Source organism: Pleurodeles waltl, chromosome 10 (assembly GCF_031143425.1).
Source record: "Pleurodeles waltl isolate 20211129_DDA chromosome 10, aPleWal1.hap1.20221129, whole genome shotgun sequence".
Taxonomy (NCBI): Eukaryota; Metazoa; Chordata; class Amphibia; order Caudata; family Salamandridae; genus Pleurodeles; species Pleurodeles waltl.
Window position 1 is genome coordinate 111323762 of NC_090449.1, and position 16337 is coordinate 111340098.

At 43.6% G+C, this 16337-nt stretch overlaps 1 protein-coding gene across 1 annotated transcript in view; it reads right to left on the reverse strand.

Annotated features, from left to right (window-relative positions):
• Positions 1–16337, reverse strand: part of INTS1 (integrator complex subunit 1) — a 494737-nt gene that overhangs the window by 393371 nt on the left and 85029 nt on the right. The window contains exons 12-13 of the mRNA XM_069209905.1: positions 14276–14384; positions 1367–1487 (exon numbers count right to left, since the gene is read on the reverse strand). Of these exons, the coding sequence (XP_069066006.1) occupies positions 1367–1487; positions 14276–14384 (230 nt within the window). The remainder of the gene's footprint in view (positions 1–1366; positions 1488–14275; positions 14385–16337) is intronic.

Below are 16337 nucleotides of genomic sequence, written 5' to 3' on the forward strand. Positions count from 1 at the left end.
CATTAAAGCACAATGAATCAAGTCAGGCACCATTTGCAATATCTCTAGAGATCACCAACCTCTTCTTCACCATGACCCAAATGACGCACTTAAAAAGATATAAGTGGCAGTATACCAGAAAAATATACTCTAGCATCAACACAAAGCAAAATGCTCTTTGTCGCTGAGTGACAACTAGCAAAGACATCCAGCACTTGCAGTGTCCACAATCTGTGGCAAAAATGTGATTAATTGGAAGTATGGAAAAAATTAAGGACTCACTCTACCAGAATACATTAGAAGGACTGGTACAGGTAGGCTATTGTGTTCCCCTCTGCTACTATTTACATTTCCTAAAGGATGTTAGGTTGATGAACCCTGGGTTTGCATCTGAGATCTTTAAGTGATACAGAAATAGAGTTACTGAAAGGAACTTGGCAACTGCCCCAAACTAACAAATTGGCCCTATCTGAGGACTGGATATTTAAAATAAAATGTGTGTCCAAGAACATCCAGGGCTTTTTCTGCCAACGGTGGGAGGCAAACATTTGCTCAATTTAAGAACAACTATTGTGGTCTACATTTATCAGAATGCATAGGGAGAACAGGCAGGCAGCTTCACTCCCTCAGTGTTTATATTTTGTTTGTCTGTGTTAGATCCACCTACATGAACAAAATAAAACATGCACCATTCACATTCCATTTGCTTTGTACGCTACTGTGACTTGTCTGCCCAATAAATATGAATACTTCACACTGGCCCTAGATCTTTGAAGTGACTCAGTGATGCAAGTGGTACTTTAAAAATGCAAACTAAGATAACATAACAATACTTAGTACATTTCTGAAATAGAGAGAAGGCAACATGTGACTGGTAAAGCTAAAACAGAACCAATAATTAGAAAGTTGGATCACAGCACGGACAACGTGGAGCAGAGCTCTAGTGAGTAAATAAGGTAAGTACGCAGGCATCAAGGCTGAGCTGCCATGTAAGCAACCATCAAGGATGAAGCAGAGATCAAATAAAGTGAAATCAAGCAACTAGAAAAAGGAGCACTACTGGAAGACACAAAGCAAGTGTAGGAACGAGGGAACATTGCAAGGCTGGTAGAAGGGGGAGTACAAAGAACACATTGTACAGAAAAGGGGACAGAAAAGGTAACAGAAAAGGAGGAGCAAAATATTTCTAAGTTATCACGGATTGCATGAAGAAATTCATTGCTTTGCTTTTCACATCACCAGTATTAAAGACATTATCAGTAAGTCTTAACCACTAGCAATTACACTTGGGCAAGAGGAAGAAGATACCTGTAATACTCTAAACATCCATAGGCAATTAGCTAGTTATTAAAAGAGGATTGTCTCTTCAATGAGGCGAGAGCCTTACCAGTGCACAAACTCCTTAGGGGGCAGTTTGCTGATGGATGGCACAACGGTGTGCAGCCACCACACAGCATCTCGCTGAATTGCAGCTATCTGGTTCTGGAACGAGCGCAAAACCTCCAAATCTGAAATTAAGAAAAACAGATTTGCTTAACATTTTACAATAGTTTTCACTGGATGGAGGGTAGTCAGAGTACACTGCTCTGTGACTATCGATGGTGCTTTTCTAATAATTTACTCACCTCAATTTATGGATTCTTAGGGTGGTTTCCACAATATGTCTCACCAGGCTTATAGCACCAAGCTCATGATAACGGTGGTATAAATGCTGCTGCTTCAGGCCATCACCAGCCAGTTTCTGTTGCTGCCAATTTAAGGTGATCTCTCTCACCTCAGAATGACCAACTGTCAGGCATCCCACACTATCAATTCCCTGGGTACCAGCCCTTTCATTTTGTAGGATTCCTTTCCATTTACAAATCAAGGCCATTTGCACATCATTCCCCAACTGAAGCAGCAATATAAGTATTGACGATGCCACACCCGCTGCAGCAGAATCCTTGCTGGCCACAACCGTCGACCCTCTCTGAAGGAAGCTCCAGTGTGCTTCTTACTCTTGAAGCAATAACAAAACACAAGCAAGGGAGTGGTGAGACATGTTTCCTTACTGCCAGAAGCCACCACTTTAAGGGCCAGATGTAGCAAACGGTTAGCGAGTCGCAAACGGCGAAAATCGCCGTTTGTGAGTCGCAAACCTGAGTTTGCTATGCAGAAATGCATTTTGCGAGTCGGGACCGACTTGCAAAATGCATTTCAGAGTCGCAAATAGGAAGGGGTGTTCCCTTCCTATTTGCGAGTCGGAGTGGTATGCAACTCCATTTGCGACCACGCAGTTACCATCCACTTGAAGTGGATGGTAACCCACTCGCAAACGGGAAGGGGTCCCCATGGGACCCCTTCCCCCTTTGTGACTAGACCCCAAATTATTTTTTCAGGGCAGGTAGTGGTCCAAGGGACCACTACCTGCACTGAAAAAATTCCGAAACAAAAGGTTTCGTTTTTTTTTTTAAGTGCAGCTCGTTTTCCTTTAAGGAAAACGGGCTACACTTGAAAAAAAAAAACTGCTTTATTTAAAAGCAGTCACGAACATGGAGGTCTGCTGACTACAGCAGGCCTCCATATCCGTGAGTGCCCATAGTCACTATGGGGCCGCAATTTGCGACCCACCTCATTAATATTAATGAGGTGGGTCTTTGCGACCCCATAGCGACTCGCAGACGGTGTCTGAGACACCGTTCTGCATTGCAAATTGTGAGCTGCAATTTGCGAGTCGCTCGGACTCGCAAATTGCAAGTCGCAATTTGCAAAGTTGCTACATCTGGCCCTATATGGTGGGCTATTGCTCAACATTCAACCAAATATACCAAAAGAGAGAAGTAAAATAAATATATAGCTATTCTTCAAACGTGATCTAGAGTTGCACTGGATGTTTTCACCATCAGGTTTTAGAGACTTCACTGAATTAGTTGCACTAATCCATTAGAGCTGCCCCAGTGGGAGGAACATAACTTCATAGAATGACAAAAAACAAACAAGATGTACTTATTAAAAGCACATTCTAACCAGCATGTCGATTATGAAGTAGGAAAAAGAGTGAAATGTCCACCAGAAGGGGCGCCAGAGAGCCGTACTGCAACATGGATACCACTAATTGAGGCTTTGCCCGCAGGAAACACATTTCTGCACCAATCCTGCTCCCTACAAGCCAACTGGCGCCTTAAAAGTGATGTGTTGGCCTCTTACTGTCCCCGGAAGAGGAGAGAGATGTCTCTCCCCCTCTTCACTTCCATATTAAGAGTTTGAAGCTCTCTGCATAACGGGACTGCGATACACCTGGCACTGCTAGAGAATGTGGCCTGCGGTTGATGCCGACAACTTGTGCCTGAAGCAGCAGACATATGTGCATTGAAGCTGCAGGTTGGTGTGCCCAGAAGCAAGCACCTGAGGGATATTGGCCTGGAAGTCAAGTGAAGACTCTAGCCTTCACCCATGGCATGGGCCCATCACTGGGAGGAAGCAAGGAAATGTTTTGCTGCTCTTGGGCTCTGCTGTGGGCATTGGATCTCTGGCGGGGAGAGCTGTGAAGACTCTCTTTCTGCACTCTGTGGGCTGTGCTGTGTCGCTTGATAAAATGGACTGCCTGAACGACTGGCTCATCTAAGAGTGCAGGTCGATGGCTTTTGGGCTTGGCTCGGATAAGTCTAGCTGCAGTGTCCTCTACCTGCCTGCTGCATGAGTGAGGGGCCCGCTTGAGCTGGGTGCCCTCTGGCCACCTCAGTGACACTGACAGATGAGAAATCTTGTATTGGGGGCTCACCACTTCTTAAGGTCCCATAATTTGAATTGACAGTCCAAACTGCCTCACTGTCATTGACCAGCACTCCAGATCAATCATCTTCTTATGTAAATTAAACCATTGGGCAATTAAATGTACCTCCCAAGCCACATAAGCAAACTGTGGGAGATCACAACTACACCCTTGAAAACCGATGCAAGGCTAATCAGCTGCATCCAGATAGAAGTCATCTCTTAAGATTCATTTCTTGGAATACTTGGGGGAAAGAACTCGCCACGTATTGCATATTTAAAACATCACCAAATTGAAAAGTCTCCTCCAGAAGATTCACCTCACTGACTTCACAGTTCAGAGTGCATGTGCTTTGGATAGCAGAGGCCAATGTGGAACTTTACTCTCCTGTATCTAGGGGTGTTGCTCCAGTAATTCAAATAGGCACCCACTGGCCTACCTTGCAGGGAAACCGAACTGGAAGGGCACTAAGTCATTATGCAAAGGTAATACTAGACCCATTATTTGTGTGTATGTGACCAACACTGACACTCCAGACTTCTTCCGTGAACGAAAGCCATAGTGCTAGATCCAAAGATGATTATTTGCAGTGGTGATTTTAACTTAACTCCAGATGCCCTACTTAAAGATCTGGCTATGTAGAGGGTCAGACGACCTGTGGGGATCCAATTACGGATGGGCGATTTCGTGGTTGGAGGACAAAGTGAACTGCTGGAGTTCTCTGCCACTATCGATCACTAGCTGCCTCGCCATCACTAAGATGGTGGTCCTCCCAAAATGTCTTCATTTATTTACTAATCTCCCGATACCACTTACTAGGTGCTTTAGGAGGAGATTACGCTCAATATTGATCTCCCGCGTGTGGGCAGGCAGAGAGCAGCGAGGGTCAGGGGAATTACTCACATTACCCTTCGAGCAGTGTGGGCTCGTGGTCCCATACACGTACGACGACTGTACCCAGGCGCAGTTTGCACACTCCAGGATACACCTAATACGGTTCTTACCTTACACCGCCCCCGGAGCATGACTTGCTATGGCCCTGCCAACTGTCGAAAGCCCTCTATTTACCTCCACGGAGGCCACAGGCTAGACTAGATATGGTTGCATGCACTATACTGGCACGGCACGGCACGACCTATGTCTCAGAACAGGAGTGGCTATTCTCTATGTAACTTCCATGCCACTTCTGGATCAGTCCATGATCCCCATAACTATCGAGGCTGGCACTCGTTTATGACTACAGGAAATACAGCTAACCACTATGGGAGCCCTGTACCCGGATATCCAATTTGTTACTCCCGACCCAGTGTTACAGGGAACTTTAAATACCCCGCTTTGTAAGCTCACTTATTTTCACATTCGGGCTGCGCTCCGAACCCAGCACGTTGATTTCCTGACAGCGCTGCCAGTGTTTCAGGCTTTGGAAAAGCTTTACACCTCCTAGACATCACACCGACGGGGCATTAGACTATACAAGATTACGCAGTCCACAGTTTCTGCAACTCGCCCTGGCTCACGGTTGCTGTGGGAATGTGATCTGGGTGCACTTTATTGGATGATAGCTGGAACTACTGCAGTGCGAACTTCTGACTTCGACTGATTGATTTCAAGTTTTTACACCAGGTTTATTACACACTGGTTCAGCTGTACCGCATGGGAATCCGTCATGATTCCTGCTGTCTGCAAAGCTCCGACGAAAACGCTGACTTTTTGCATCGGCATGGGAATGGATGCGGTCACTGGTGCTGCGATTCCATGCATGCCTTTGATCGCCCTTTTGGGGTTTATGAAGAATGTCCTGACGGAGGGTCCGAAAACCTGTTAACATAATGCTCCTAGTGGCCAAGCATAGGATAGCCATGAGATGGGGTCATAGGGTACTCCCTTGCAAATCTGATTGGCTGAAAGACAAAGCACATTACCAGGAACAGCTTCAATTGTACTGGGATATGATGCCACTGAAGTCACAGACCCCAAATATCTGGGCTCCCCTGCTCAGCTACTTACAAATGCACAAAACTGCTACACTTGTGCAAGGGTCAGTACACACAACAAAATCCACTGCAGATGTAAGCGACACTACCGTAGTTACATACATGTGACATAAATAGATCAACATTGCTTTTGCTTCACATGTTTGTTAATGTGGGTGCCCTTGTTCTTTCTTGCTTTTTCTCCCACCCACCAAATGTGATTTCCCCTTTTTAGGTATACTGTACCTCTGCCTTGTGTCAGACACTGAAACTGAATGATAAAGTGACAAGGAACAGAAGTATGTATTTAAACGTTGTTGCAAGCTGAAATGCTCTTGTGATGTTCCCAACTGTAAGTACATTGTTGACTTTTTGGAGAGTGTCTTTTGTTCTGTATCATGTATGTTTTGTCTGTTGCTGAAACTTTAAAATATATATATATATATATATATAATAATAATAAAATACTCTAGATGTCTCACCGAGAGTCAACCAACCAAACCTCAGTAGCTGTTCCCATTAATTAGCAGCCAGACAATAGCACACAATAATGAAAGGCAGTTACTTGATAGATGTTTGGAGTACTCAGCTCACAACCACCTCAAAGAGCAATACCTCCTGTAACAACACTAGGTCCGGGATAGACTACTGTCTGGTCACAAGAGATATGAGTGTCTGGACAACACAGACTGAACACATTCCGAGAAACCTCTGGGACCATGCTCCGATGCTCCTCGAGCTTGCTTTCCGGGACTGCATAGGTGCACCTTCTCTTGGCACCTACCACACGCCATGCTCATGAGACCCAGGTGCTCAGGGAAGAGATTTGATCTTGAATTCCAGGAATATTTCCTCCATAATTCTGACTCTGTGTCTTCGACTAGGTTGCTCTGGGAAGCCGTAAAAGTTGTGATATGGGGAGGCTTGCATTTCAAAACAATCTATACTTAAAATGGTAAGTAAATAACTAAATGACCTTATGACACACATCTGCACTCTTTTGACCAGATACTAATAGGGTCTCCCAATTACTGCTGAGATTAGTAAAAAAAAAAAAAAAACTTGCAGAATACAACGAGACACACTAAGTATGGAAACTATGGACCAGATATACACAGAAGGGACTATGGAAGCTGGGATGCTAGTGAGGAAGTTGCGGAAACACTGGGCCAATACCTGCAACACTGAACTTATGGGAGACAATGATATAGCATATTATAACATATACGTCACTAGTTACTACACTGACCTTTACAGCTTCACCTGAGGATATACTTGAATTTCATGATTAAATTGGACTTCTTTTGAAAAGGTGATACAGGTCATCCATTGCTTACCCAGCGACAGAGCCCTTGCCAGCGATGGGCTAACAGTGCAGCTATGTAAAGAATATGCACACACATATACATTAGACCCACAGCTACTGGACATGTACGAGGAGACGAAAAAGACAGGGGCACACCCTTTGCACCAGGAAACCCTTATAGGGACCATTTTCAGTTCTTTAGAGTTGAAATCTCCTTATTCTTACACATCTTGGGTTCAGTTATGGTGTTGGACAGTGGATAACAGTGTTGTACACCAACCGATCAACAGGGTCCAATTAAAAAGTGACATCCCCTCCTCCTTTTCAGCTGGTAAGGAAAAATGACAGCACCATCTCCACTTTTATTTGCCAATACAATGGAACCCACTGCTGCGAGATTTCGACAACACCATACTAAAAGAGGACTTATTTATACAGCCAGACCACTGCCCAAATCACTGTAAGTGGGCTACATCACCCTTTACATCCGCAACTCTGAAGTGAATGTCACACCACAAATCTGAGAATTGATCCTATTTGGCAGGCTAATGGGAATCACGTTTAACTGCATAAGTCCACAAACTTCTGCTTGCTGCGAACTGGCTTCCACCCCTTTCAGGCCCAGAGCTACATGGAGTCCATTCCGGCTCTATTTAGTTCTCAAAAGAGATATGATCTGCCAGTAACTGCAACATCCAGTGCTAAATGACAGCTCTGGCTATTGCCTCACTACTATACTGTACACTTCCAGTTGCCTGTAATAATATAATTGACTTGAATGGGTCTGATGATGGTGATGCAACACTGTGAATGTACATTGGAAACAGTCACTCACATTCAATACAATTGCCAGCTGTTAGATTCCAACCGGACACAACTGAAGAATGAGGGTAATAATAATCATCATAATTAAATGGATAATAATACTAATAACAATAATAATACTTATCAACCAAAACAAAATCAAGAGATCCTGCCCAGTTGGAAATGTCTGTGTACAGGAAGACTTGGGGCAGTGGGTACCTAAGAGAACCTGATTGCTATAGACATGTCTACAGAACTGCTTGTTTTGTGTCTGCCAAATTTGCTAACAACTAGCCATTGTCAATCGTTCTACATTATCCACCTGGTGATGTGAGATTGCTAATTACTAGTCTTTCAGTATTTGGAGTACCATTCTTTCCAGCAGTGTTATCATGGCACTTGGGAAACCCCATTTCAGAATACCTTCTTGCATGGGGGGGTAACCTTACTTTTTTCATCAGTGCCAGTTTCCAAATCCCTCCCTACCAACAATGCCTAGAACAATCAGATGCAGGCCAACCAGTACGACTTAGTCGAATTGGATAAGATATGATTCCTTTGAAGACACTTGCACCATTCCATTATGTAGAGTAGGGCCTTTCTCATAACCACAAGACTCCCTAGCTTGCTCACCCAGCAATTGATCCACCCTCCCTTTCAATTTTGAGCACCATGCTCATGATTCCTCTGCCCACTCCCAAACACAAATCACTGTGCTTCCCTGTAATCCCTTCTCTTCTCAATAGTGATCCTAAAATACAGTGCACCTAAAACATTCAAACAGTAGCAGGCAATGGTTTACTAAAGCACTGGGGTCTCCCATTGTACTTTCTCTTGCCTGAGAAGCCATCATTCATCTTTTAACAGCCCAGAATACCCTATAACTGGGCACCTCGCTTAGGCCACTCTTACCAATTCCTTTCCCTGTGCACTCTCAGGGTGCCTTGGTGCATGCAAGATGTGTGTTCACATGTGCTGCATCCACCCAACAACTCCCCCTCCTGCTGTGCACTGATGTGCAGTGAACATGATTTAGACAATCAAGCAAAGGGCTAGTTGGTAATGAAGAATGTCACTTGTTCCTTAGACTCAGAAGAAGGAATGGATGGTCAAGCATTACCAGTCCTAAAGAACAAGTTACTTACAATAATAACACATTGTTTGGTAGATACTATATCTAGCTGCAGATTCCTTACTTTTGAACATACCAGGCATCAGACTGAATCCGGAAACTTTTGTGTGAGCAGAACCCCTGCACACTGTAAGATGGCCTCACTCGGTTTCACATGTCTGCACCAGAAGTGACATCGCGGCCACCTATAAAGGTGCCAACTATGAGCACGGATGTCTGTTATTTTTCACGACTGTCCACGCCAGGAGCGCAAAGCTATGAAGTGAACTGACAAATATGTGTCCAAACTAGGGCCCTGAAAGGGATTAAACTTACAACTCAAAATCTGTCCGCAGAACGGGGAAGCATGGGTGGCTGTAAGGAATCTGGTGAGGTGTCCAGTCCGGAGCCATTGGCGCAGAACCTGATGGGACCTTCTCCGACCCCGCGGGTCTGTCAGCGTTCAGGAGGCATCGATCAGCTCAAATACGAGGCACATGGCCTCGCAGACATCTTTCAACTGAGCAGGGGTCGCTCCGGCTCCCGTAAACAGGGGGAGGCTCTGAGTCAGACCTGGCAAGGGCTCCGCAGCTGTGCCTGGAACGTGAATGTTACTCACTCATCACGTGGCCCACAGACCAGGCAAAGCAGAAGTCAGTTCAGACCTCTTTTTCTTCTTGTGCCTCTTCCCAGAGTGACCCGAGGACCTCGAGTGGGACAAAGAGAACTTGGGGCTCCTGCAGCAGTCCAGTGACTTTCTTTTTGATCGGGAACAAGACCTTATAGGAGTCTCACTAGCTGGCGTCGAGTGCTGGGCCGCAAACAGCATTAGGGACCATTAGGGACCATGGCCTAGCAGTCCAAGCAAGACTTTGAATTGTGGTCATGCTTGAGAAACCACAAACACACCAAGTGCAGGTCTGTTACCCACATGGTGCGGTGACAGGTTGCTACATGGCTTGTAATTTGACTTCCTGGAGGACATGTCGACACACTTCTCCAAAAATATTTGACAGAATACCAAAAATAAATCCTGTCAAAAGGAGACAGGGGGGTAGCTCTTCACCAGATCAGCGCTAACCGGCACGGAAAGAAAAGAACAGACGTCTGTGCACCTGAGTGGCACCTATACAGGTGACCACGACATCACTACCGGCACCAACGATGGTGCATGGAACTGAATGAAGCCACCCGCAGGCGAACAGGGGGTACTGCTCATGCAAAAGTTTCTGGATCCAGTCTGACGCCTAGGGAATTCAAAGATAAGGAATCTGCAGATATAAGTCTCTATCAGATACTGCCTGCTTGCAAAATGTGCTACTAGTCAAACCTCACCTGTCCCTACCTCTGGTGTACATAATATTCAAAATCACAGACTGAATCCTTACATGTGCAGTTATATCCCACCCACAAAAAAGCGAACTGAAACCTTTCTCTGCTGATCTCCTGCGACAGGCCTATTTCATTATGTTCACCTCAAAGATCCCCTAAAATCTAGAAAAATTTAACATACATACAAAACCCCTATGTACAAGGATGGGACTTTGTTAAACCTTGACATCAGTAAATACTAAATCTTGGTATCACCATGCACCAGCCCCTTGTCTTGGTGCAGACATTTCTCAATTTCTGACAAATTCACAGAAGATGCTTGCCAAACAGAATAAAGCAACAACAGCCTTTACGTAAGAAAACATGGCTGTCAACTTCCGGCATGCCTTCTCAGATTTAACCTTTTGATTCTTCTGGCACACAGCTCATTTGTGCATGCTTACTATGAACCTACCTGCTATTGAATAGGATGGCTAATATTTATGTATCATTAGTAAATTTGTTCTTTCTAATTACCTTTTAACTCGCACATTCTAACTGCTTAAATGTCCACATTAACTTAAAAAATATTTCTCCTTCTCAGCAATTTTCTTTGCTATACATTAAACAGAGAGTGGGTTTTAGCTCCGTTACAGATCTATGGCAATAGTGTGCAACAAACTAAATATGGCAAGACAAAAACCTAACAACAAAAGTATTGATGCGCTGAATAGAGCTAGTATCACAGAAAGTAATGATTTTGATTCAAAATTAGTTTCTGATATCCACAACACAAAACAAATGCCTCTTCTGACATGGTCCTTTAGCTACCATGGTATGTCCTTTGTAAAGGGTACCCCTGTTATCTGGGGCATGAGGTACTAAAGGAAGGCCCCGCCCAAGAGGGCTACAGCTCAAATTGTGCCACCCTCAGAGACCCTCTAACTAAGTGCACACAGTGCTGCTTTTGCAGGCTGTGTGTCTTGGTGCAGAACTAAAATTAAAGCACAAAATGGCACACAGCCTGTGTGCCCTGTCCCCTTTACACTACATGCAATATATGCAAGTCACCCCTCTAGCAGGCCTTCCAGCCGTAAAGGCAGGGTGCATTATATTACTTGAGGGCATACCTAAATGAGCAGATATGCCCCTGCTATATTTTTGTCGATTCTCATACATAGTAAGTGAACTTGGAAGCCATTCTAAGTACATGTGCTGGACACTGGTCATTACAAGATCCCCTGCTACATGATGGCTTCACTGAAAATAGGGGTGGTTGGTATCAAACATCTCATTTTAATAAACCCTCATTGAATCCAATGATGGATTTATTAATACATGCACTCAGAGGTGGTCTTAGAGGTGCCCACTGAAAACCTAGCAACTCCTAGCGTGGGCATTGACGGATCAAAAACAGAGCTGTCACCTTAGACAGAGTTTTGGCCCTCTGAGGTGAGAGCCAATGCACTTGAGGGCTCAGAACAAAGGCCTGCTCTTGGCAGAGTTGGGAACTCCTCTCTCAGGCAGGATGGGCATTCCAGTCGGGGGGGCTTCAAAGGCCTTACAGACTTTGAAATGCGTCTCAGGCCTCTCCAAATGGTAGAGGCCTCTCCAAATGATAGAGAAGGCTGACCCCTCAGTTCCTAACCCAACCTTTGGTGGCAGGACTGGCAGACAAATTGTTAAATTAGGAGTGCCCATAACATGCCAGTCCCATTCCTAAGGTGGACAAGCTCAAGTGGACACTACTTTTTAAATTCCTCAATCTTGTTTGGAAGGAATTGGGCCTAAAGAGTTAGGGTTATGCCCACGTTTCAAAGGAAGTGGTCATAAGAAGTGTGTAGTCACCCTAAAGGTGAGTAGCCCCATTGACTACCATCTGGCATCCCTGTAACACCTCTAAATTCAGTATTTAGCTGGCACCCCTGAACCCTAGAACTCCTGTTGATCTAAGAAGAGCTGAACACCACAGAAGTCACACCAACTGACTTGGCTCCAGCCCTACTGGCCTGTCTGCAGCCCTCAAAGAACGTGCACCAAAGGAATGACTTGTCCAGCAGCCCAGTGAACTCCAAAGTCTTGGGAGGACTGCCCGCCTTCGATAAAGACCAAAAACTCCTGTGGTCAGTGGACCAGTCCAAAAAAACCAACGTTAAAGGAAAAGTCTGCCTGAGGAACTGCGAAACCGCCTCTGGATCCACCTCTGCACTCGAGGCCCACGGCCAGCGTCCAAGTCGCCCACTGGTCCTGTGAAGGTTCCCCAGAGCTTCTAGTCAAGAGTCCACCGTGGGCTGACCCCTGCCGGACTCCCAAGGGATGCCTGCAGCCTCAATCCGGGGACTCCCCCTGCCTGTGACCTGCCCAGTAAGCTGTTTCCAATGCCAAAAGAAACCTGTGCACCCGGAGCCCCTGGACCTTGGGGAGCTGGACTGTCAGTGTCCCTACGACCCCTGGCATCTCTACTTATCTGGGCAGCTGTGGGCTTTCCTCACCTGGCCAGAGTCTGTAGCCTGTTTCCTGAAACTGATCTCCTCCTCTGAACCTGGCCACCCCTGTGCTGCTAAGGGTGTAAGTTTGGTGCTTCCTTATGGCCCATCCTTTAACTTGCCTCAACTCCAGGAGATCGACCACTAACCCCGCTTTACTCACCTGTGAACAGCGCGTCATTGGTTACCCCCATCTGCATTAGTTAACACTGGGCGCCCAAAGCTGTGTTGGCACTCTGCACCTGGCCGCCCCTGTACCGCTGGGAGTATAAATTTGGTGCTGCCTTGTGGCACCCCACCCAGTGCTTACCTCAACCCCAGGAGACCAACCTCCAACACCGCTTTTACTTACTTGTGAGCAGTGCATGATCAGTCACCCCCAGTCTCCATTGGTTAACACTGGGCAACCGACTCTGAATTTGACCTCTGCCCCCGGCCGCCCCTGTGGGTGCACTCCTGATACCGATTTGACCCTTGCCTGGTGTTGACCTAAAACCCTGAAGAATGGATTTGAAAGTCAAGTACTTACCTGCAAAACTGCATTCTTGTTTTCCTCCCATAGGTTAACATTGAAGATTCTGATAATTGCACTTTCGATTTTATTTTTAAACTGAAAAGTATTTTTAATTTAAAAACTGCTTACCTTGTAACAAAGTTCTATGGTTCAAAGCATATATAAAAGCAACTGTTATTTTTGTAAATTGTTCTAAGATTTATTCTTTGAGTGTGTCTCTCATTTATTGCCTCTGTGAGTACAACAAATGCTAACACGACTCCCTGATAAGCCTAACTGCTCGCCCACACTAACACAAATAGAGCAGTAGACCTATCTATTTTTGCCTCTGCAAGCCTTTGGAAATGCACTGGACTCCCTGCACAGTGTACTTCATTTTAGTGCACAATTTAGAGAGCCGGCTTCCTACAATTACTGGATATTATATACAGTGAAAAACAAGACACAATGGAAAAAAAAAAACATTAGTTTAATCATTACCCTCTCAACTGCTTTCTTATACTTTTTAAGACACTTCCATTTTAAACTTGCTTAAACAATGGATCCTGGGCACAATCTGTCAGAGAAAACAGTGAACTGGGTGTCTTCGACTTTCTCACAAACTTTAAACCTTCATCAAAACTAACCTCTGAATACATACATCATATGTTAACCAAATGGCTGTTGCAAAAAAAAAAATATATATATATATATATCTATATATATATATATCTTCATCAATGAAACATACCGGCCTAAACCTTTAATAACAAGATTGCATGATGACTGCTTTATATTTTGGTCACATCAAAAAAAGAGCTGTTGTACGCCTCAAAATTAGCAGTACTCCTGCTAAAAACTCACATCTGCATTTAGAAAAGATACTTGCGAGTTGAATCAATTTGAAAGTTTGTTTACTTCTGATTACGATCCGCAATTGAATTTTTATAGAATAAACTGCTCTACCTACTCAGTGCCTCATGAAACTGAATTCCTCTTATAACCTACCTATCTCCCAAGCAGAACTGTCTTTGTGCTTCAAGTACATAAAACAAACTTACTTTTTTTCTCTCCTTTATCCCATGCAACACCAGCCTCCTTCACCTGTGCAGTGATCCCCAGCATCATTGAAACCGCAAGCAGGTCTGTTATGTGGACTACAAAGCGTTCCTAGAATTAAAGCTAGTTGGTTAGTGATGTAGTCCCAGGTCCAGCCGTGAATTCAATTACACTTTCAAAGAAAACTAAAAACTGGATCTGAAAATATTAGAATACTAATACTGAACAATGATTTCAAGTGCACAGTACATTAAAGGCATTATTTCTAATGAGATGAGCTCTGTAGACCTTTTCAATAATTACTCTTTATTCTGGTACCCCAGCAGATTGTCATTGCATCACAAAATTATAATATTACAATTCTTCAATATAGGTTTAAGCCATGTGAAGTTAATTGATTTATAGAGAGGGCAAAGGAATAGGAAATGGAGCAAATATTCTATTGTATTACAGAGCAAGGACACAAGGTTTGTCGGCGTTTAAGTTTGTAATCTCTTATTGAACAAAATTGAGATTTAAAAGAAAAATAAGTGATAATTAAATTAAGATAATAAAATAAGCAAAATAAGAGATGAAATGAAATTACGCTGGGCACACTTGACTTTAAAAAAAGTGAAATAGCATTTGAAACAGAAGGTTATTTGGGTATAAGCTCAGTAATACTAAAAGTTAGGAGAAGAAATGCAGAAGAGAAAGACGGGGAGTGAGGGGAACTGTATTGGTTTCTACAATATACAAAATAAAAGTACAGTAGACCACCTAATTTTGGCAATGAAAATGCCGTACAAAACTGTTATGAAAAACATAAGAAAACAACAATAATTTCATCTACAGAAGTTTATAGTCAAATTTCAAACATCTGTTTGAGTATATGCTAGAAACGTTAAGAAATGTGGTAACAGTCTATCCCTTTAACTTTCTTTTGTTTAGTGATACTGAGGTAAAACATGCTGTGTCTAGTCTATAATTATAACAGACGGAGTACCACCAGTCGTTGAAAGAGACATTCAATTAATTTTTCAATTAGTTGTTACGTCTTGAAAGACAAAAGCTAACAAAAGATCAATTACTATATTGTTAAAACAAGATTCAGAACAAATTTCAGATAAACTAACAAGAAATATATGTGCAACTTTAAACGGGAAATTAACACAAAAGATTTAATTAATTTGTTAAGATTTGACAGTTTAATTCTCGTCCCAGGGACCACACAGGAGTTTTACTTTCAAGTGTATCCCTATGTAAGGATGTTTTTGGATGAATACATCCATAGAGATAATCTTCAATTGCCCAATTACATGTATATACTGAATAAAGACAAGGAAATTACAATATATGGCCTAATAAACATCAGCTGGCACTGCAGGTGGTCAGGAAAAAGATGGTGTGAGTTGTATCTTCCTTACTAGACTTCGCAATTTTGAACTTACAAGCATTAGTTTCAGGTGACTTTTAACCACAAACACTAGACTGCATCAGGGTAACATGCTGCAATCCTTGGCAACTGTAGGATGCTGGCTCCTTATATGATATACCACTAAGTGGTCGTATAGTACAAAGAGTCCAGAGATTCCCCCAGAAGTGTACAGGGCTCAATGTAAACCCAAGTTCTCTATTTGTGGTAGTGTGGTTGAGCAGCCTTAGGCCTAATCAATAGGAGAGCAAGACAGTAGTTACACACACACAGTGATTATTAAATGACTCAGAACTCAAAAAGGAGATCCACACCAATTTTATGAAAATAAGCTTCTCTTGAGATTTATTTTAAGACACAGAAACTCGTAAACATTTGAAGATAAAAAACATTCCGAGAAATGCTATTCAGTTTCAAAAATCAATCAGAGTACAATTTTCAGTTCAGCAATGTTAAACTATGGAAGGAAAGCAAGAATGTAGTTTTTACAGGTAAGTACACAACTTACAAACCCAGTCGTTGGGGTTTAGGCCAACACCAGGCAAGATTCAAATTAGTACGAAGAGTGCACCCTCAGCGGCACAGGGGCGGCCAGGTGCAGTGGTCAAACTCGGAGTCGGGTGCCCAATGGAGACTTGGGTGAACGAAGT